This window comes from Euleptes europaea, chromosome 2 (genome assembly GCF_029931775.1).
Source record: "Euleptes europaea isolate rEulEur1 chromosome 2, rEulEur1.hap1, whole genome shotgun sequence".
Classification (NCBI taxonomy): domain Eukaryota; kingdom Metazoa; phylum Chordata; class Lepidosauria; order Squamata; family Sphaerodactylidae; genus Euleptes; species Euleptes europaea.
In genome coordinates, this window is record NC_079313.1 from 20641281 (window position 1) to 20664864 (window position 23584).

The 23584-nt window shown below is 47.9% G+C and overlaps 1 protein-coding gene across 1 annotated transcript in view; it reads right to left on the reverse strand.

Moving 5' to 3' along the window:
• KIAA1614 (KIAA1614 ortholog) overlaps positions 1–21523 on the reverse strand; it is a 50988-nt gene extending 29465 nt beyond the window's left edge. The window contains exons 1-5 of the mRNA XM_056844009.1: positions 20557–21523; positions 18694–18757; positions 9471–9614; positions 2807–4527; positions 307–490 (exon numbers count right to left, since the gene is read on the reverse strand). Coding sequence (XP_056699987.1) covers positions 307–490; positions 2807–4527; positions 9471–9614; positions 18694–18757; positions 20557–21523 — 3080 coding nt within the window. The remainder of the gene's footprint in view (positions 1–306; positions 491–2806; positions 4528–9470; positions 9615–18693; positions 18758–20556) is intronic.
• Between the last annotated feature and the right edge of the window lie 2061 nt (positions 21524–23584).

Sequence of the window (23584 nt, forward strand, 5' to 3'; positions counted from 1 at the left end):
GGACTTGATGGACCTTGGTCTGATCCAGCAGGGCTGTTCTTATGTTCAAACATTTCAAAATATTCCAATACACTGAAAGATCCAAAGTACGGACCACTTCTGGTCCCAAGCAGTCTGGATAAGGGATGTTCAACCTGAATAAGTAAATTTTCATAGGGAGGGGAATTCCAGAACTGAAGGGAAGCTTCCACGAAGAGTTTGCTGTGGATTCTGTGGTTCTGGGCTTGAATTCGGGGCCAGGCTTTGCTCCATGAGGTGCCCCTGCCCTCAGCTGCTTCGGAGCGGGTGTGTAATTCATTTACTCACCCTTGGGCTGAATTTGGTCGCACTGGCTTGGTCTTCCGTGCCTCCCCCTTCGGAGCTTCCCTGCCGCACCCCTGTGCGGAGATGGTGCTGTCGGCCTCCTCAGCTGTCAGGGAAAGAGCGATGGCAGCAGAACTCATGGCGGTGGGAGTAACAGGGGGAACACCACACGACAAGGGTAACGGACCTGTCGTGATAGAAGAAGAGTTGGTTTTTATATGCCGACTTTCTCTACCACTCAAGGGAGACTCAAACCGGCTTACAATCCCCTTCCCCTCCCCACAACAGATACCCTGTGAGGTAGGTGGGGTTGAGAGAGCTGTGACTAGCCCAAGCTCACCCAGCTGGCTTCAAACCCGGTTCTCCAGATCAGAGTCCACCGCTCCAAACACATACAAGCACATCCAGTTGTCACTTGTTGAACAGCCTCAGGGTAGATTAGCACATTTAGCTAACAGGATAGGACACAACTTCACCTTAGCGCACAGAAAAAATGTGGCTGTTTGCTTGTATGCGCTTTTTTGTAAAGATCCTTCTCAGGTCAGATCCTGTCCAGAAGCAAATAGGGGGCCAGTGCAGCTGGAACAAGACTGGAGCGATGTGGGCCATACGACTCACTCTGGTCGGTGTTTCTGGCGGCAGCATTCTGTCCCAACTTGTAGCTCCTGGGCAGCCTTCAAGGGCAGCCCCACATATAGCGCACTGCAGTAATCTAGCCTAGACGTTACCAGGGCATGCACCACAGTGGCAAGATCTTGCCTGTCCAAGAAGGGCTGCTGCTGGCTCACTAGCTATAGCTGGTGAAAAGCACCCTTGGCCACTGCTGCTATCTGCTTATCTGACAGGAGGCCCAGGTCCAGGAGCATCCGCAAGCTACAAACTTGCTCCTTTATGAGGAGCGCAACACCATCCAGAAAAGAAGAAGAGATGGTTTTTATATGCCAACTTTCTCTACCTTTTAAGGAGAATCAAACCGGCTGATAATCTCCTTCCCTTCCTCTCCCCACAACAGACTCCTTGTGAGGTAGGTGGGGCTGAGAGAGTTTGGAGAGAACTGTGACCTGCCCAAGGTCACCAGCTGGCTTCATGTGTAGGAGTGGGGAAACCAACCCAGTTCTCCAGATTAGAGTCCACTGCTCCTAACCACTACAACACGCTGAGATATCCCATTCCCTGGGTTCAACCTTCCCCCCACCATTAGCACTTCCATTTTGTCAGGATTAAGTTTCAGTTTGTTAGCACTCATCAGGGATGGAATAAAACTTTCTCTAGGAACCTGTTCTCAGTTTCTACAGCCTCCCTGGGATTCTGCTGGAAACAAGAGATAAAGCTGAGCATCCTCTGCATATTGTTGGCAACCTTGGAAGAGGAAGAAGAGTTGGTTTTTATATGCCGACTTTACCACTTAAGGGAGAATCAACCTGGTTTACAATCACCTTCCCTTTCCCTCCCCACAACAGACACCCTGTGAGGTAGGTGGGGCTGAGAGAGCTCTAAGAACGCTGTGACTATCCCAAGGTCACCCAGCTGGCTTCATGTGCAGGAACAGGGAAACAAATCCTGTTCACCTGATTAGCCTCGGCCACTCATGTGGAGGAGTGGGAACTCAAACCTGGTTTTCCAGATTAGAGTCCAAACTACCGCTCTTAACCACTACACCACGCTGGCTCTCAATCCAAAGGGGGAGGGGCAGAGCAATCCAAAGGGGGAGGGGGCGAAATGCCTCTGGAGGTGGCATGACCCCTACGCTGGCATAAATGCCACTTATGCCATCTAAAGTGGCACCTACGCTGGCATAAGGCATTTACAATAGAGAAGGGGAGTGGCACGGCATCGCCTTGCCAGGATGCTGGTGCAGCCACCATGGGAGTGAAGCTATGGTGCAGGGGCTCACGCCGGTGCCAAAGGGGGCGTTCCCGGGGGCGGGGCTGACTTTAGCCCCCTAAGCCCTTTTGGCCAGGGAACACCCCCTTTTGCAGGTGCCAACTTTCGCCTTTCGCTTTCAAAGTTGGTGGCGCAGCCCCATGAACCCCTATGGAGAGGTTTCACAGGTTTATTTGAAAAACAGAGTTTCGGCTTGGTGCGCCTGGCAGCAAGCCGCTCAGAAGGTGGTGTGGCTGCGCCATCCCCAGGCGCGCTTAATCTAAACACCCCCCCAGGATTGCTCTGTTGCTGTAGCCACTGAAACTAGGATCCTGGATGCTGAAACTAAACATGTATAAATACTATGATTTGTTTTAATCACTGTATAACTGAAAGAGATCTGCGGAGCATATAATAAATCCTTTGGGGGGCGAGTCGATCATAGAATCATAGAGTTGGAAGGGACCACCAGGGTCATCTAGTCCAACCCCCTGAACAATGCAGGAAATTCACAACTACCTCCCCCACCACACACCCCAGTGACCCCTACTCCATGCCCAGAAGATGGCCAAGATGCCTTCCCTCTCATCATATGCTTAAGGTCATAGAAACAACATTGCTGAAAGATGTTCTCTCTTACCTTTGCTCTTGTCCAACTTCCAATTATTCTGGAGATGCTCCTCACTGTTTTCCTCTGTAGCCGTCGCCGAGCCTTCTGGCAGACCCTTGGCATGTGTGTTATTGCAATTATTGGTGGACAAGGCCAGCAGGTGACTCTTGGAGAGCATGTCTGGAGCTGGCTGCAAGTAACACTGCTCCTGCAGGCCAGACACACATTTTTGCTGCAAACCATTGGGGGAAGCTGAGTTAACTGACAGTTCGTTGGCTTGGCCCATGAGCCCGGGATCCTGATTGGTGGGCTTGAAGCCGCCTGTCAAGACAGCCCTCCTGTAAGGCAAAGGGGAGGAGAGGGCTTTTCCAGTGCTAGGAGGTGCAGGTACCCGGTTCACTAAGTTGTAGCCTACGGCCGTTTGCTTTACTATTTGCTGTGATGGGCCTGTTATCTGTGCAGTCTGGCTTAAATTGTTGGTTGGCCGAGGAGCACGATCAGAGCTTTCCAGTGGCTTCTCATTCAAAGAATCTGTCCCACCACCAGGGACCAAATGGGAAGGCACCTGCTGGGAGCAGACGGCAGGCGTGGGCTGCCTCAGCTGAACTTTGGCGGTCCTGGTGTGTCCTTGGGCCTTGCCTTTCTTGATCTGCTGGAACTGATCGGCAGGCTGGCCGACTCTGGGAAAGCTTTCCACCCCATTGACTGTCCTCCTGGTCACCTGATCTTTCACTTGCGAAGCCCCTTTCAAATGACAGTTGCATGTCTCGTTAGCAGTTGACTGGATCTCCACTTGACTAACGTTGGCCCCATTATCCCAGGTCTTCTCCCCGCTGGTACTGCAGACACCGTTCTCCCTGCGCCTCTCCCACTCAGCCTTCTGGCCCTTTTCTGAAGGACAAGGTAGCTTAGGATCAGAACCGGAACTACCACGGTAGTTATTTTTGTTCCCCGGCCGGCAGCTGCTGGTCCCAGCCTCTTCACTGTCAGTCCTGTAGCTGTCTGAGGTGTCAGTGGTGCTGTCTAAAGCCGAGTCCACATCATCTATGCAAGTCACTTCTCCAATATAAGTCTCCCTGATACGTTCTGTGTACACATGCTGCCGAGAAGGGAGGATCCACAGTGGAGTTCCTTTAGGACCCAGAGTCCTTGTCCGTGGGTCCTCTTGGCATGTACTGAGCTCTTTGTTTTCATTGGCCTGGGCTGAATTTTTGCTTTCTTGGGGGATGTTGCCGGTTGGAGGCATGGCATTCCCAGTCGGGTTGACTCGGGCATCTGGGTTCTGATTGGGTGCTGAATTGGTGATGTAAGAGCCACAGGCACTGCATTTCCCTTCCTCATTGACCACAAGAGGTTTCCCCCTCTCAGAGCGCCCCTTGCTGCTTTGGTGAGCAAGCACTTCCGCCACTTGCCTAGCGTTCTGCTGTTCTCCGTTCTGCTTACGCTGGAGGTCGCCGTTTATATAGTCTGAAAGGTCCGGTTTGGAGGCCAGTGGGCCCTGTCCAAGAAATAAGAGGACCGAATCCAGGACCCGCTTCTGACGCTGCTGCAGGCGTTCCAAGTAGCGGACCTCAGCGTCCCGCGCAGATTCGTCTTCAAAACGGACTCGGGATGGCGACGGCCCCCGCTTCCTCTGCTGACTACAGCTAGATTCCCCGCTAGAGGAATCACTTAGGTTCCCACTAGCATGGGAGTCTCCGTCCTTCAGAGCAAAGTTCCTTGTGTCCACAACAGCAAACCCACAGGCATCCCTGCATCACAAAGAGACATCAACAGGATTTGGTGACGCTGATTGGCCCTTTATCAGCCTCCGACACAATGACCCAAAACTGGGCAGAGGCACCATTTGGCTTTATAGCACATCTTGAAGCCTAATGAGAAACCAAGACTGGAGATACCACCTCTCATCCTCCTCATAGAATCATAGAGTTGGAAGGGACCACCAAGGTTATCTAGTCCAACCTCCTGCACAATGCAGGAAATTCACAACTACCTCCCACACACACACACAGTGACCCCTACTCCATGCCCAGAAGATGGCCAAGATGCCCTCCCTCTCATGATCTGCTTAAGGTGATAGAATCAGCATTGCTGACAGATGGCCGTCTAACCTCTTCTTAAAAACCACCAGGGAAGGAGAGCTCACCACCTCCAGAGGAAGCAGAGAACAGGAGAAGTTCCAGCAGACTGGAGGAGGGCAAATGTGGTCCCATCTTTAAAAAGGTGGGGAAAGAAATCCCAAACAATTATCGCCCAGTCAGCCTGACATCAATACCAGGTAAAATACTAGAGCAGATAATTAAACAGACAGTCTGTAAGCACTTAGAAAGAAATGCCGTACTCACTGACAGTCAACATGGGTTTCTCAAAAACAGGTCATGCCAAACTAATCTCATATCTTTTTTTGAAAGAGTGACAAGTATGGTAGATGAAGAGAATGCTGTAGATGTAGTGTACCTTGATTTCAGTAAAGCCTTTGATAAAGTCCCCCATTATCTTCTTGAAACAAAGCTAGTAAAATGTGGGCTGGACACTGCTACTGTTAGGTGGATTGGTAATTGGTTGACCAACCGAACCCAAAGGGTGCACATTAATGGCACAACTTCATCCTGGAGAGGAGGGAGCAGTGGGGTACCACAGGGGCCTGTCTTGGGACCAGTACTATTTAATATTTTTATAAATGACTTGGATGATGGAATAGAGAGCAAGCTAATCAAATTTGCAGATGACACCAAGTTAGGAGGGGTAGTTAATACCCTGGAGGGTAGGTTCAGAGTTCAGAATGACCTCGATAGACTGGAGCGCTGGGCCATAAGCAGTAACATGGATTTCAATAGGGAGAAGTGTAAAGTACTTCACCTAGGCAGAAACAACATAAGGCACAGGTACAGGATGGGAGAGAGTTGGCTTGACAACAGTACATGTGAAAGAGATCTGGGAGTCTTAGTGGACCACAAACTGAACATGAGTCAACAGTGTGATATGGCAGCTAAGAAGGCCAATGTAATTCTGGGCTGCATCAATAGGAGTATTGTGTCTAGATCAAGGGAAGTAATACTACCACTGTATTCTGCATTGGTTAGACCTCACTTGGAATACTGTGTCCAATTTTGGGCTCCTCAATTTAAGAAGGATGTTGACAAGTTGGAGCGTGTCCAGAGGAGGGCGACCAGAATGATCAGAGGTTTGGAATCCATGCCTTATGAGGAGAGACTTAAGGAGTTGGGTTTGTATAGTTTGGAGAAGAGAAGGTTGAGGGGAGACATGATAGCCATGTTTAAATATTTGAAGGGATGTCATGTTGATGAGGGAACTAGCTTGTTCTCTGTTGCTCCAGAGACTAGGACACGGTGTAATGGATTTAAACTAATAGAAAAGCGATTCCACCTAAACATTAGGAAGAACTTCCTGACGGTGAGGGCTGTTCGACGGTGGAATGTGCTGCTTCGGAGGGTGGTGGAGTCCCCGTCTTTGGAGGTCTTTAAGCAGAGGCTAGATGGCCATCTGTCAGGAGTGCTTTGATTGTGGGATCCTGCATGGCAGGGGGAGGGTTGGGGTCATTGGGGATGTGGGGGGAGGTAGTTGTTGGTTTCCTGCATTGTGCAGAGGGTTGGACTAGATGACCCTGGTGGTCCCTTCCAACTCTATGATTCTATGATTCTAAGCCTGTTCCACTGAGGAACTGCTTTGTTAGAAAATTCTTCCTAATGTCTAGACGGAAACTCTTTTGATTTAATTTCAACCCGTTGGTTCTGGTCCAACCTTCTGGGACAACAGAAAACAACTTGGCACCATCCTCTATATGACAGGCCTTCAAGTACTTGAAGATGGTTATCACATCCCCTCTCAGTCTTCTCTTCTTCAGGCTAAACATACCCAGCTCATTGGTTCTTGTAGGTTATCCGGGCTGTGTGACCGTGGTCTTGGTATTTTCTTTCCTGACGTTTCGCCAGCAGCTGTGGCAGGCATCTTCAGAGGAGTAACACTGAAGGACAGTGAACCAATGAACTCTGACCGTGAAAGCCTTCGACAATACCCAGCTCCTTCAACCTTTCCTCATAGGACTTGGTCTCCAGACCCCTCACCATCTTTGTTGCCCTCCTCTGGACACATTCTAGCTTCTCTACATCTTTCATAAATTGTGGTGCCCAAAACTGAACACAATACTCTAGGTGAGGTCTAACCAGAGCAGAGTAAAGTGATACCATCACTTCACGTGATCTGGACACTATACTTCTGTCGATGCAACCCAAGATCGCATTTGCCGTTTTAGCTACCGCATCGCACTGCTGGCTCATGTTCAGTGTTTCGTCTACTAAGACCCCTAGATCCTTTTCGAACACACTACTGCTAAGACAAGTCTCCCCCATCCTATAATTATGCATTTGATTTGCCTCCCTAAATACAAAACTTTACATTTACTTTTGCTGAAGTGCATTTTATTAGTTTTAGCCCAACTCTCTAGCCTGTCAAGATCCTCCACAATCCTCCACCCCATAACAGTGCCCTAACTTAAAACAGCCCCAGAGAAGCACTATTGGACCATTTGGGAAACCTGTGTATATCCCATCAGTATACAAGGGACCCCAATGGGGCAACTAACAGTTCCCTGGGGCCATTTCGACTTTGGAAAACAGTGCAGGGGGTAAAGCTGAAGCCCCTTCTCCTTACGCACTTTGGTCCTAATCTGAACTGGACCCCCCTCCCCCACGCACATGAGAATTGAGATGCCATCAGGGAACTTGCAAATGCATATAGATCAGGAGGACTCGGGGGTGGGGGGTGGAACGCAAGGTACAGTTAGGCCCTGAGTTGACATTTGAACCAAAGTCTTCCCAGTCGTAATCCAACACTCTGACTATCATGCCGCACTGGCACCTGAGGGACTGAATAGCCCAGCACCAATACTACCCCTGCCCCAAGGGCAGCAACCGAAGGAAAAACACAGTAATGTTAAGCAGCCCTCAGTGGAGACTGGAATGATCTAGCAATAAAGAAGTACATGACTTCAAGAGCGGGACCCTAGTGGGTCGCCAACCCCGGTGCAGACCACAACCAGACATAGTTTGCTTTGCAGACAGAATGGGACTGGGTGTCTTTATACTGTTCTCTGTTTGGACCTGGCCAAGAAAAGATGCTAAAGAGAGTACACATGAACACATGAAGCTGCCTTATGCTGAATCAGACCATCAAGGTCCATCGAAGTCAATACTGTCAACTCAGACTGGCAGCGGCTCTTCAGGGTCTCAGGCAGAGGTCTTTCACATCACTTACTTGCCTAGTCCCTTTAACTGGAGATGCTGGGGATTGAACCAGGGACATTCTGCATGCTAAGGAAAGGCTCTACCACTGAGCCACAGCCCCTCCCAGTGTAAACACGAGAAGACTTTAAAAAGGAAGTGAATGGAATGGTGGAAATTCTTGCTGATGGAGGATATGATTTGCTCTTTGGCTTTGCTCCGAGAACAGAGTTTCATATGCTTTGCAAAAAAACACCCGTGTGCTGGGATGCCAAGATCTTACGGTTGGCGCCTCTCTGGTTTTCATGAAAAGGAAAGTCAATTAGTATAATCCTCTCGTTTCAATAACTCTGTGCAAACTACCACTGCGTAACGGGTTCTTCTGCTGTGTATGGTAATCTTTGATGTGATGGGTATTCGATCACTGTCAGAACTCCTCCTCCAGTGTACAAGCAAGTACATTCTGCTATGTTAATCAAACAAGGAATTCATACTATAGTACTAAGTGAGTGCCTCATGAGGCCTAGTGGCCTGTCTTATCAAGAGAATTTTTAAAACACTCAAATCAAACTAAATCTCTGTTCTACTAAAAGACATACTTGCACGTTTAACCAATATAAAAGTGCATTCATTAACATGTGATTGGAAGATAAGGCTTTACAAATTTAGCTTCACGACTACTTCTGAATGAAGCCAGCGGACTAGCCTTGTGGACAGTTTTGGTAATTACTGTGGGGGTCAAGATGAGAACGGTATTTAACTCACTTTTCATTCCAGAGGGTGAACCGTGCTAGCCTGTTGTAGCCAAATTAAGCGGAAGTCCAGCAGCACCTTGCAAGACTCTCAAAGTTTATTCCAACATAAGCTTTCGTGAGTCAGAGCTCATCACATGCTGATGAAATGAGCTCTGACTCACAAAACCTTATGCTGGAATGAATGCTGTCAGTTTTTTAAACTGCTGCGGCACTTCTGCCTTAATCGAACTCCCATTTGGTGGGATCAAACGCTGAGGCTGCATTCCACAATTGTGTTTCCCCCCAAATATATCGCTTTTCTGGCTGCTGGTGACATACACTACAAACTCCTGTGGTGTTCTCTTGGTGCATCTTTATCCTCACGCAGCACCCTCCTGTACAATGTCAGCAGCTTTCGACTGGCCAATACATGATAATAACTTATTGAGATGATGGTGGACAGACAATGCAATGTTTTCTGAGGGGGAGATGACTGGAAAATAAAAAGACCCCCGACAAACAGGTAGAGAGGGGCCCAGTCTCACATGGCTGGTGGATTAAGAATATGCCAGGACATACGTGCCAGGAGGAGGTACGTGAGTTTTACCACGAAGGTGGCAGGAAAAGCTCAAAGTTGGTGACACATTGCAAAAACATAACAAACCCTTCTCTATCCCCCTTCTCCTATGCACCTCACACCTAGCCCAGGGAAAGCCTTACCTCCTTTCCTGGGGCGCAGCGGGCAAGATGCTATGGCTGGCTCGGAGAGGGTTTGTCCGGGACTTCATGCGAGCTCTCTGCAGCAGTTGCTTGGCCTGCTCATGCCTGGGGCTCAGCTCCAGCTCCTGGTTGGGAACAAAGGCCCTGAAAGCAAGGCAGCACGGAGTGGGGGGGATTAGAAAAAAATAACAAGGATTAAGGGTGGTTTAACAGTGATGGCGGCAGCCTAGCGGGGAGACAACACGCTCACAGAGGCTTGGAAGGCCCCTGCAGCAGCCTAAAATAACACTAGGTGGCATCTCGCCAGGCCACAGCTGAAAGGAGGGAGCTTTGGCAAGGCAGATGTCGGAACTGGGCTTGGAGACATTTCAGTCATCAATCGTGTCAGTCTGGGCATTCTTTCCTCATTGTTATTTCTTCTGCCGCCCTCCCTATCTCCTGGCTCGATTTTATTTTGTAACTCTGTGGATGGATGGATAGATAGATAGATAGATAGATAGATAGATAGATAGATAGATAGATAGATAGATAGATAGATAGATAGTGTGAACAGTGAGAAAGGCTATAAGGAAGCAAGAGGACTGTATTATAAAAAGATGATTGCAAATATACAAATTAAAAAATAGTTGCCAATTTCCAGGTGGTCACAATAATAAATACTTGGACCACAGTATAGGAAGTTAGTCAAAAAGATGTAGTCACTATGGCAAAATTTATATCTCTTAATAAAAACCAATAACACAAATATTCTTTTTCACAAATGTATGGTAAGTATTTCAATTTGATTATGTTACTTCACATGAATCATGATATATAGAATCATACAGACCACTTTCTTTTGCAGGAATACTCAAAATAATATGGTTCCTTTTACAGAGATAATCAATTTCATATAAACATTCTATATACAACCAAGACAGGAACCCGGTAAGTATCCTGTTTCAAAGTTCTTTTTCCTCAGTTGGTGTGTAATAATAGAATGTCAATAATGTCCCATAAATCACAAGAATGTCTAATCTTTGTTTCTTATTTTGCAGGTTATTGTCCCACGTTGTAAGCAATTCCTTTGTGCTATAAAGTTGATGGAAGTATTCTTATAGATTCCACTCCATTTGCAGTTCTATTACAATTCATCAAAAATCAATTAATACATAGCTATTGGCTAAATTTTCTTAATAACATGCATGAAAATAAACAAATCTATGTACACAGTATTACTCACCGACAACTTTTTCACGTCTGTTACTCCTAGCCAATGCATACAATCACTGTTTCAAAGACATTGTGCTGGGTAATTACAGTCTGAAGCTTGCAGGTTAAATGGAATTTTTGCTCATTAACTCTAGGAGTGGTATTACAAAAAGCCTGAAAAGTCACACGTGGCGTTTAACGGGTTAAACGCCACGTGTGACTTTTCAGGCTTTTTGTTTATTTTCATGCATGTTATTAAGAAAATTTAGCCAATAACTATGTATTAATTGATTTTTGATGAATTGTAATAGAACTGCAAATGGAGTGGAATCTATAAGAATACTTCCATCAACTTTATAGCACAACAGGAATTGCTTACAATGTGGGACAATAACCTGCAAAATAAGAAACAAAGATTAGACATTCTTGTGATTTATGGGACATTATTGACATTCTATTATTACACACCAACTGAGGAAAAAGAACTCTGAAACAGGATACTTACCGGGTTCCTGTCTTGGTTGTATATAGAATGTTTATATGAAATTGATTATCTCTGTAAAAGGAACCATATTATTTTGAGTATTCCTGCAAAAGAAAGTGGTCTGTATGATTCTATATATCATGATTCATGTGAAGTAACATAATCAAATTGAAATACTTACCATACATTTGTGAAAAAGAATATTTGTGTTATTGGTTTTAATTTCCAGGTGGTGGCAGGATATTTCCCACTATTACAACTGATCTCCAGCTGACAGAGATCAGTTCCCCTGGAAAAAGATGGCTGCTTTGGCAACTGGACTCTATGGCATTGTAGGTTTACCAGGTCCCTCTTCTTCTTCGGCGGGAGGTTTTTAGAGTGGAGGTGGGAGTTGCGTGCGCCCGGAACTGCTTCATCACTTCCGATTTACATCCAGAAGTGCTGCATTGCAAAGGGCAGGTTTCCACTCAAACTCCCAGTTGCGATGCGTTTTACACCCGGAAGTGCTGCATCGCAACAAGCCTTTACCACTCAAACTGGGAGTTTGAGTGGAAACTGGCCCTTTGCAATGCAGCACTTCCGGATGTGAACCAGAAGTGACGTGTCGCCGGTTGCACTGATTGCCCGCCGACCCTCACCTGGTCAGCGGGCAGCTAGATGGATTGGGAGTTTGCCCGCCACCACCTGGCACTTGGCAACCCTACACTGAAGTCCCTCCCCTCCCCAAACCCCGACCTCGTCAGGCACTGCCCCAAAATAGGGTTGCCAACCTCCAGGTGGTAGATGGAGATCTCCCGCTATTACAACTGATATCCAGCTGATAGAGATCAGTTCACCTGGAGAAAATGGCCACTTTGGCAATTGAACTCTATGGCATTGAAGTCCCTCCCCTCTCCAAACCCCACCCTCCTCAGGCTCCACCCCCAAAATCTCCAGGTATTTCCCAGCCCAGAGCTGACAACCCTACCCAAAAACCTCCCACTGGTGGCGAAGAGAGACCTGGCAACCCTAGCTCAGAGGCAGGGTTGCCAGCTCTGGGTTGGGAAATACCTGGAGATTTTTGGGGCGAAGCCTGAGGCAGGCGGGGTTTGGGAAGGGCAGGGTCTACAGTGGGGTATAATGCCACAGAATCCATCTTCCAAAGCGGCCATTTTCTCCACGTGATCTTGATGTGATGGGTCCCCCCATTAACATAGAGTCCAATAGTAAATGAGGACAGGAGGTTGGGTTGAGCTGTCACGGCTTGCTTTATTGGCCAAGGAAGTCAGAACTGGGTGATCCCAGAAAGCAGACTAATGAGCTCTGCAATCTGGTCACACAGGGGGAGGGACAATGCAAGAGGTTATACAGACATTCGAAATTCCAACATTCGATGTGGTTTGTCACTGCAACGTCATAGTTTCTAACCCGCCTGTGTGAGCATTGCTACATCTAGTCAATAGACCTCTATTGTTCCCTTACACAGAGAAACGAAACTTAAAGGAAGGGGATGCGGGGAGTGAAGGCTATCGGAGCCTTCCGTTAGCAGACAATGGAATCTGTGTGCATGTTTGGTGCTATGCAAGAGGCAGGAAAGGAGGGGCCATTGGGAAGCTGCTTCTTTGGGTTCTGCTTGTAGGGAGCTCATGCATGTATATATTATACCTGTGATGCAGGTATGGTTACCCAGACACAAAAATCTCTATCGGCTGGAGATCAGTGGTAATCCCAGGAGATCTCCAGCTAGTACCTGGAGGTTGGCAACCCTAACTGAAGTGGATCCCATTTAGGAGGAATAGATCTCTCCTAAGTATAGGGAAATATTATCTCCTCCCCTCTGTCACTGATGTCTGCTCTCCATCTGAAATTGTGCCCCACAAGTTGGGGAAGTATTACTGGGGGGCCCTGAATAGTATCAATGGGGGGGCCTGAATAGGGGGGTTAGTGAAAAATCACCCTCTCCCTCTTCCGCTGGCAGAAGTACAGGATCCAAGAGTACGGGATCCAAGCCACGGTCTTTAGCCATTTCAATCATCTCTCACTTTGGGATCCCAGAGTAATGCTACACCAGTTTTCACTGTCTCACCGCAGATGACCCATTTCTTCTCTCCCCCCCCTCTAAGAACACACACATGTCTACTCAGTCATTCCCGATTGGCTCTCGCCATAATCTTCATGATTAAAATAAATCAGCTCAGTCACTTCAGTAGGCCTAAACTTAACTCTTTCAGGGCAGCCTGTGTGCTTTCCACCATTCTCAACGAAACTGGAGGAACATACACACCTTTGCTCTTCCAAGTTGACTTCTGGAAGGGAAGATCACTCAATCTGATCTCTCTTTCACAGAGCAGTTCCCAAAGGTGCATAGAACTCTCCCCCAAATTTCACAAAACAATTTGCTTTTGAAATGTCACTTTAGGAAATAGGTAAAAAGGTAAAGGTCCCCTGTGCAAGCACCGGGTCATTCCTGAACCATGGGGTGATGTCACATCCCGACGTTTACTAGGTATAGAGTTTGTTTACAGGGGTAGTTTGCCAGTGCCTTTCCCAGTTATCTCCTCTTTACCCCCAGCAAGCTGGGTGCTCATTTCACCGACCTCAGAAGGATGGAAAGGGTGAGTCAACCTTGAGCCGGCTACCTGAAACCGACTTCTGTCGGGATCGAACTCAGGTCGTGAGCAGAGCTTGGACTGCAGTACAGCAGCTTACCACTCTGCACCACGGGGCTCCTTACTTTAGGAAATAATTAGTCCCAAATCTTATCAATGGGTCAACCCAGACTAGTAGAGAGTGATTTTCCTGACTCTCTCCTGGGGCAGCCTGACTCTTCCCCCACAAAAATTCTGTAACTGGGGGAGAGGAGACCTTCAAGTACAGGATTTCAGGGGGCATTTTGGACTACCATGAGAGGGAGGAAATGGGAAAACTGTATTCTGTGGGCATAAGTCCTGGCACCCGGAGAAACGCTGTCTGAAGGGTTCCTTTCCCAGGCCTGGACTCCCCAGAAGGCCTCCAAATGGTCATTCAACCAATTTCATTTCCCTCAAAATTCCTCCCTCAAAAAGTCTGGTTCAAGCAGGACCCTTCTGACTGGCTCAAGCAGCTACACTACATTGCACACCTGCATCTGGCTCCTCCTCTTCATACCTCCCAAGAAAGAGACAGGTAGGCAGGCCATACTATCCTCCCACAAGTAGGCCTCAGCCAGACAAACCACAACTTCCTTGGACATATATTGCATCTAGAGCCATCCCACTAGGTCCCTCTTTGCCAACCTCCAGGTAACAGCAGAAGATCTCCTGCTATTACAACTGATCTCCAGCCGACAGAAATCAGTTCCCCTGGAGAAAATGGCCGCTTTGGCAATTGGACTCTATGGGATTGAATTCCCTCCCCTCCCCAAACCCCGCCCTCCTCAGGCTCTGCCCCAAAAACCTCCCACCGATGGTGCAGAGGGACCTGGCAACCCTACCATAGAGTCCAATTGCCAAAGCGGCCATTTTCTCCCAGTGAACTGATTTTTATTGGAGATCAGCTGTAATAGCAGGAGATCTCCAGCTAGTACCTGGGGGTTGGCAATCCTACATCCCTCACTGGAGATCACTCAAGAACAAAAACAGTATTATGGTTAGACCCTGCTACAGACTGCCTGAACAGGGCGAGGAGGTGGATGCTGCCCTCCTTGAGCAGCTTGACAGCATATCCAAGCAACATGCCTTTGTAATTACGTGTGACTTCCACTTCCCCGATTTGTGCTGGAAGACAAACTCCGCTGAGCATCCAGAGTCACACAATTTCCTGACCTGCCTGGCTGACAACTTCTTTTTTCAAATAGAGGAGGATGCTTTGAGGGGCTTGGCCACACCCAACTTAATATTAACCAACAAGCAAGAGTTGGTAGATGGGGTGGAGGTGGTGGGGACCTTAGGAGGAAGTGACCATGTCCACCGAGAATTCCTTTTGCTGTTGGGGAGCAAGGAAGTTCGTAGCCAGGCATGTATGTTCGATTTTAGTAGGGCAGACTTTAATGAACTCAGAGGCATGATGAGAGTCATTCCATCGGCAAGAATGCTGGAAGGGAAAGGAGCAAGTAGAGGGGGGGCTCTCCTAAAACAAGAGCTCTTGCAAGCTCAAGTAGGGTTGCCAGGTCCCTCTTCGCCACCGGCGGGAGGTTTTTGGGGCAGAGTCTGAGAGCAGGGTTTGGGGAGGGGAGGGACTTTAATGCCATAGAGTCCAATTGCCAAAACGGCACTTTTCTCCAGGGGAACTGATCTCTATCAGCTGGAAATCAGTTGTAATAGCAGGGGATCTCCAGCTAGTACCTGGAGGTTGGCAACCCTAAGCTCAAGCCATCACTATTCCAGCAAGACGGAAACGTGGTAGGGGATCCAAGGTGCCAATGTGGATGAACAGTGATCTCCAGAAAGAAGAAAAAAAAGATGTTCAAGAGCCCCATCTTTGATTTAATTAAGAGCACGATCTTTGATTCAATTTAATGCAGTGAAGGAAGGGGCTTTGTTAACAAGAACAAACAGGAGTTTTGTGGTGTCTTCAAGACTGACCAGTTATTTTATTCTAGCATAAACGTTTGGGGCCTGGAGGCCATTTTGTCCAATGTCCACTTTGTTTAAAAGACTGACTTTTTAAAAAGCAAATAGAAAACCGCATTATTGGCACACTCTCTAGACTTCTTAAAGTTCTCTGTATGAAACGAGTGAGTCAGTATCTGAGAGACTTCTTAAAATGATCAGGGGCTAATTGCCCGAAATGACAAACGCCTGCTTAACACAAGGAACTGGGGAATGCTAAGCCACACAATATTTGCTATAAATTTCAGAAACCCAGACAATTTGGCACTGGGACGATGATAAACATGCAGAACGGCTCATCCTCTTGTGAGCCGGCACAGCGCTGTGACTAAGAGAGGGAGCCAGGAAGTCCCTGGCTCGGCTCCCGTCAGCGCATAGCAGACGGAGGCCTTTGGTGAGGCAATTTTTCCTCTCCTGGCCACAGTGGTACAGGATACTAACTTCCCTACATGGTTGTTACAAGGATTACTGACAAAGCCTCTTCACGACGGCACCATTTCCCAACCTGAAACAGTATTGAAGGAAAACTCACATGGTTAGGGTTGCCAACCTCCAGGTACTAGCTGGAGATCTCCTACTATTACAACTGATCTCCAGCCACCAGAAATCAGTTCCCCTGGAGAAAATGGCTGCTTTGGCAATTGGACTCTATGGCATCAAAATCCCTCCCCTCCCCATCTCCACCTTCCTCAGTGTGTAAAGTGCCGTCAAGTCGCAGCCGACTTATGGCGACCCGTTTTGGGTTTTCATGGCAAGAGACTAACAGAGGTGGTTTGCCAGTGCCTTCCTCTGCGCAGCAACCCTGGACTTCCTTGGTGGTCCCCCATCCAAATACTAACCAGGGCTGACCCTGCTTAGCTTCTGAGATCTGACGAGATCAGGGTAGCCAGGCTCCACCCCAAAAACCTCCGGCCAGTGGCAAAGAGGGACCTGGCAACCCTACACTTGGTCCCTGGGATACAGGTCCAATCCCCCCGCCCCCAAGACTGTTTGAGGCTAAGGAAATGGTGTGTCAGGGAAAGGCTAGGCTGCCAATTTCCAGGTGGGGCCTGGAGATCTCCTGAAATTACAACTGATCTCCAAACAGAGATCATTTCCTCTGGATAAAATGGCTGCTGTGGTCCCTTCCCTCCTCAAACCCCACCTGCCCCAGGTTCCACCCCCCAAATCCCCAGGAATTTCCCAACCTGGAGCCAGCAACCCTAGGGAAGGCCGAAGCCTCTTCCACACATGCATAGGGTTGCCAACCTCCAGGTACTAGCTGGAGATCTGTCACAAATAATCTCCAGTCGATCAAGGTCTGTTCACCTGGAGCAAATGGCAGATTTGGCAATTGGACTCTATGGCATTGAAGTCCCTCCCCTCCCCAAACCCCACCCTCCTCAGGCTCCACCCTGCAGCACGCTTCCTGATCGTAACTAGGCACCACACATGAACGAGAATGGAGGAGAACCCACACCGGTGACTGTGTTACATCTGATACAGGGTGAAGACCCCAGAGCCAAGCTGTGTTCTCTGTAATGTGTGAAGATGCATGCATGCCTATGTACTTCGCCCAATAACTAAGTGGCATCCACAGGGAATTTCTACAGAATACTGGCTTCATCACATGAGATACCTATGGTCAGAAGAAGTTAGGAATGTAAGTAAATTATGCTGTATCAGAGCAGTGGCTTGCTTAGGCCACCATACAGTTCCACACTGCAGCCAACCAGCTAACCTGGAGGGCCAAACAAACAGGGCATAGAGGCCAAGACTTTCTCCTGATTCTGCCTCCCAGGCATTTTTATTCAGAGGTTTGCTGCCTCTGTTGATGGAGGCTCTCTTCAGTCACCATGGCAAGTAGCCACTGATGGACCTCTCATGAACACATGAAGCTGCCTTATACTGAATCAGACCCTTGGTCCATCAAAGTCAGTATTGTCTACTCAGGCTGGCAGTGGCTCTCCAGGGTCTCAGGTAGAGGTCTTTCACATCACTTACTTGCCTAGTCCCTTTAACTGGAGATGCCGGGGATTGAACCTGGGACCTTTTGCATGCCAAGCAGATGCTCTACCACTGAGCCACAGTCCCTCTCCCTCCATGAATCTGTCCAACCCCCTTTTAAAGTTATTTATGCTCATGGCCATCAATCTCTCCACTGCCAGTTTCAGGAGAGTAGTTGTGTTGTCCTGCAGAAGAAGAGCTGGATCCGAGTCAAGTAGCATCTTAGAGACAAACAAAATTTTCAGGGTATAAGCTTTTGAGCATCAATACATGGATGGAGAGGTTGTTGAGGAGAAGCAAATGTAGGGTTGCCAGCTCTGGGTTGGGAAATACCTGGAGACATGGGGGGTGGAGCCTGAGGAGGCGGAGTTTGGAGTAAGGAGGGACTTTAATGCCATAGAGTCCAGTTGCCAAAGTGGCCATTTTCTCCAAGGGAACTGATTTCTATTGCCTGGAGATCAGTTGTAGTAGCGGGAGATCTCCAGCTACCACCTGGAGGTTGGCCATCCAAAGCAAGTGGAAGCCCCACCCCCTAACCAGATGTTACCTCCTTCTCCTACCTGCCCGCCTGCATCTTTCTTTTTCTCAGCTTGCTTTCACCATGAGTTCTGGAGCAATTTGTCCAAGCACTGGGGACATCCCCTTGGGCAAAGCAAATAATGCGGCTGTAATACTGGGCGGCAAGCAAGATAGTACTGGCAGCAGCTACTCAGGCCAACCATATGGAGCTCTCCATCTGTTCAGAGAGCTGCCTCTGCGTGGGCTGAAGCCAGTAGGACAAAACTCTTTCTGCACATAGATCTGATAAAAATCTCTTTACCATGGCCACTTGTGTGGGGGTGGGTGGGGATGGGTGGTTGTTTCCAAAGATGATCCTACATCTTTTTTTTTTTTACTGTGGCTATTGGTGTTTTTGGATTCAGCTTCCTTTTCTTAAAAGGGCAACAAAGAACACCCCCCCCCCGCCGCCTTTCAATCAACTCTAAAATCTTACCGGAAGCCTTCGGAGTCCTGCAAGGACACACCGGAGTCCCAGTCTACGTCGTTTGCCAGGATCTCTACAGACATACAACAACAATGTACAGTTTAAGTTTGTACACCTTCTTCACTTTAAAAGCAGCAAGGTATGGAAGACCGGGGGTGGGGGGACGACTGGTTGCTCACACAAACACACACACAGGTCCCAAAATTTTCATGCCACAGTCTGCCAATGGGATCATGAGTATGCAAGAATAGCCAATGACATCAATCCAGCTTTGGATGGTTGCACACCCTAAGTGATGGGTTATGGGCTGAGATGGAGAAGGGGGAATCGGCTGCAGTGGGGAGATGGTTGGAACAGTCCCACCCCCAAGCAGGCTCCAAGATGAAGTAAGTGGAAAACCTGGGGACCAGGGGATGGACCTGAGGGGAATGAGATGCCATTCCATGGTGCCAGCTGGGGGTGGTTCAAAAGAAGAAGAAGAAGAGTTGGTTTTTATATGCCGTTCTCTACTTTTTAAGAAGGATCAAACTGGCTTACAATCTCCTTCCCTTCCTCTCCCCACCACAGACACCTTGTGAGGAAGGTGAGGCTGAATTCTCTCTGAGAACCCGAAATCACCAAGCAGGCTTCATGTGGAGGAGTGGGGAATCGAACCCGGCTCTCCAGATCAGAGTCCGCCGCTCTTAACCACTACACCACTCTGGCTCTCTTGCAGGGAAAGAGCCTGACTGCGCCTGATGCTCATATAGCAAAAAGACTATCAAGCCAAGAGCCCTGACCTTGATGGCCCAGGCTAGCCTGATCTCGTCAGATCTCAGAAGCTAAGCAGGGTCAGCCCTGGTTAGTATTTGGATGGGAAACCACCAAGGAAGTCCAGGGTTGCTATATAGAGGAAGGCACTGGCAAACCACCTCTGTTAGTCTCTTGCCATGAAAACCCCCAAAAAAGGGGTCGCCCTAAGTCGGCTGAGACTTGATGGCACTTTACACACATACACATCAAGCCAAGAAGAAAATATTTTGCCCCATTGATTCCTGGCCTCTTTCCCTGAGATTTTATTCCTCCTTCACCCGTGGGGGTTTCCACATGGGTTATTTGTCCCAAGATCGATGCTGTTGGGAAGTGGGTTTCCCCCCTGCTTCCTCACAGCGTCGCTGTGTATTTGTGCACTTCCTTAGCTTTTCGCCAATCTTTCCCAAACCTGCTTTGCTCCAAAGTTTTGGGTCACAATACAACAAGGTTTTCTTCATTCCACCCACTCAGCAACCACTTTCCCCATAGCACCACTTCCTCCTCTTTGTCACCTGAGCCTTTTTCATTTTTTGACATCAGAGATTGAATAGTGCTGTATCAAAACACTGTTACCAAGTTCCCTGAATTCTCAGCCTTCATTTTTAAAAAATTAAGTCTCTAGTCCTGTCTGTTGATGAGATATAAGAGGGAAAGGCATATCTCTGCAAGGAAAGTAGCTAGAGACTTACTTAAAAAAAAAGAGAGAGAGAGAGCTGACAATTCAAAGAACCTGATACACATATTGGTATAATGGTATATCGATATAATGCTATTCGATCACCGATCAGCAGCAACAGAGAAACTACACAAGGCTGGCCCTGTGTGGAAAACACCCCTGAGAACAGCCCTGAATGTCAGCTCAAAGTTCAGAAACTCTTGAAGGTGGAATAATGCTAGAGATCTTGGGAAGGAAGAATTTTTGGGGAGCAGAGGTGGGGACTGAGCTATGTTGTAACTCTGCAGGACCACTTTCTCTTGCAGTGTGTTCCCCCTCGCCCCTGCACACACACACACACACACACACACAACGATACAAAGGTAGTCCCCAGTTTCTATAGACCTTCTCTTGTTCACACGCACCATTACTGGGCCTCTCATTCCCAAGGACTGGGGTTTCCTTCTTGTGCCGATGCAGGGTATGCACTTCCTGCGAAGGGTGATGGCTGTTATGCACTGGCATGCTCAGCATCTCCTGCAGAATAGCCCGGTTCCTCTCCACCCTTTCAGCCAGGGACAGGCTGCTTGCATTGCTTCCGCCGCTGCCGAGACTGTCCCAGCTCTCAGCTCTCCAAAAGCGCCCAGTTGTTGCTACTCCACAGGCGTCGTTTCTGGGGGGGAAAGGACTGCTTCCAAAATCTCTAGCCTGAAACTGGTGGTCTTCTTCACCATTTGCTTCCTCGAAAGGTTCCTGTTCGAAGGGAAGGTCCTTTGAGGAACCGGCTCCACACAGACCATTTTTGGATATTCTTCCTGTAACGTTTCCTGAAGGGACCTTATTTTCGAGACCGTTCCTTCCAGGCAGTCTCTGAAACTCCTCGGGTGAACTCCAACTTGTAGCTTCTCCTGCAGCCTTCGGCCTCTTCAGAGCTGCAAAGTCATTGATATATGAACTCGAAAGCATCCCCTCCTCAACTTCCTCCTGCCCAAGACATGGGTAGTCAGCGCTGTCCAGCAGCACATCTGTCAAGTAGGTGCGGATTTGAGACTGTGGTTCCACCAACGCATCCTGAGGGGCAGGCTCCGTCAGCGGCTTCACCTTACGGGTCTTGGCCTTCTTCGGAGAAGCCCGTTCCTGGGGCACCAATTCACCTTGCTTGTTAAGGGCACCCTTCTTCTCTTTCAAAGCTTTCACCTTGGACTCCAGAACGGAAGCGCCCCTGCTTGTATCCCCTGAAAGCCGAACTGGAACCCAGGGCGGCCCATTGTTGGAAGCACTGTGGGTGTCTTTAGGGCTTTCCGGGGGCTGTTTGAGTCTAGGAATGTTTCTGACACATTGTTTTATGCTCTTCATGGCCCTTCTTCTCTCAGTGGAGAAATTTCCCTCCATGCTCCTGTGTCCAGGCAGCAAGGGACCTTTTGGAGGAAAGAACAGCAGCATTATCAACAAAGCTTGACAAGAGAACATTCTCTGAGGTTTCACAGATGAATGGATCTGTTGCAGGACACATATCCAGTGCTACCTTGCACTAGCAGGCACGGTGTAGTGGTTAGTGTCAGACTAGGGTCTGGGAGATGCACATTTGAATCCCCACCCTACCATAGAAGGCCCACTGGGCCAGTCACACTCTCTCAGCCCAACCAACCTCAAAGGGCTGTTGTGAAGATAAAATACTGGAGGTGAGAACAATATTGTAAGCCATTCTGGATCCCCCCATTGTGGAGAAAAGTGATATACATAGAAATATGACAGTTAATGCCAGACTTTTTTTAAAAAAATCCAAACCGTCTGGTCAATATAAATTAAGCAAATTTCATGTTTTGAATCATTTATTGTTTTCCTTAATCATGGTCACAGGAAGAGAGGCAGAGCAATGTTTCCCCTCTCTTCATAAGATGTGGCTACAAGATACTTAGGGTTTCCAACCTCTAGGTACTAGCTGGAGATCTCCTGCTATTACAACTGATCTCCAGCCGATAGAGATCAGTTCCCCTGGAGAAAATGGCCGCTTTGGCAATTGGACTCTATGGCATTGAAGTCCCTCCCCTCCCCAAGCCCCGCCCTCCTCAGGCTCTGCCCCAAAAACCTCCTGCCGGTGGCGAAGAGGCAATCCTAAAGATGCTAAAAACCACTAAGCATCCCTGGTAATCCTAATTCTAGACCAGGCAAACTTGAAGTTTGCAACCAGTAAAAAAAATGGCTATTAAAGGCCATCAAAAGTGCCTCTTCAAAAGGGTTTTAAGTGCTGTATTTATTTATACCCTGCTTTTCACCCCAGTTGGAACACAAAACAGCTTACGACAGTGTTCTCCACTCCTCCATTTTCTTACAACAATAATACTGTGAGGTAGGCTAGGGCGAGAGAATTTCCACAGCAGAGGTCTTTAAGCAGAGGTTGGATGGCCATCTGTCGGGAGCGCTTTAATTGTGGGATCCTGCATGGCAGGGGGTTGGACTGGATAGCGCTTGTGATCTCTTCCAACCTCGTGTGATTTTGTGATTTTGACTGGGGATCTGAGCCTGGGTCTCTTAGACCCCAATCTGACACTCTAACCACGATAGAGTTCTGGCTTTTGAGACACAAACCATATGATAACTGTATTGTCCTCATCGCCAGTGTGATAACTCCACAGCACCAGGTTATTAGAATATAAGCAAGGCCTGATTTGGGCTCTGCTAGGACATAACCAGCCACAGTCAGCAACCGATATAACAAGTAAAAAGGGAAACTAAAGCAAAAGGGTTTGGGGAGGGACTTCAGTGGGATATAATGCTATAGAGTCCGCCTTTCAAAGCAGCCATTTTCTCCTGGTGAACTGACCTCTGTCGCCTGGAGGTCAGTTGTAATAGTGGGAGATCTCCAGCCACCACCTGGAGGTTGGAGAAAGAAAGGCTCAGTGCTGTATGGATAATGGAAAGAATCCAGACAGCACTCACACAATATATATTAAAGTACTAATTTATAAAGGTGAAGGAAGGTGCAAAAGTGAACAATATATACAACAAGGTAATAACCAAATACACATATAGATATCAATAGCAGTCCAGCAGAAAAAAAGTTCAATGTATAAATATCCTGGGAGTCAGGTAAGTCAATGTCAATTCCTGAGTGTCCTGAGTAACAGGTAAGAAAATTTTTATACTCAAATATAGACTTCTTTAGGTGTTGTAAATTGCTGGAAAGCGGAGTCCCAGGCAGGAGCCACGGAGGGAAGCTGTCAGGACGTGTTGTCTAGATCCAAATCACGTTTCGCTCATGGCTTCATCAGCTACCTGTATCAATAAAGTGCAAGGAAAAAACACAGTCTCATAGGACCAGAAGAAATTCATGTAGGTCTCAAAGTGGACTCCATGAGTTCAATTTATACATTGAACTTTTTTTCTGCTGGACTGCTATTGATATCTATATGTGTATTTGGTTATTACCTTGTTGTATATATTGTTCACTTT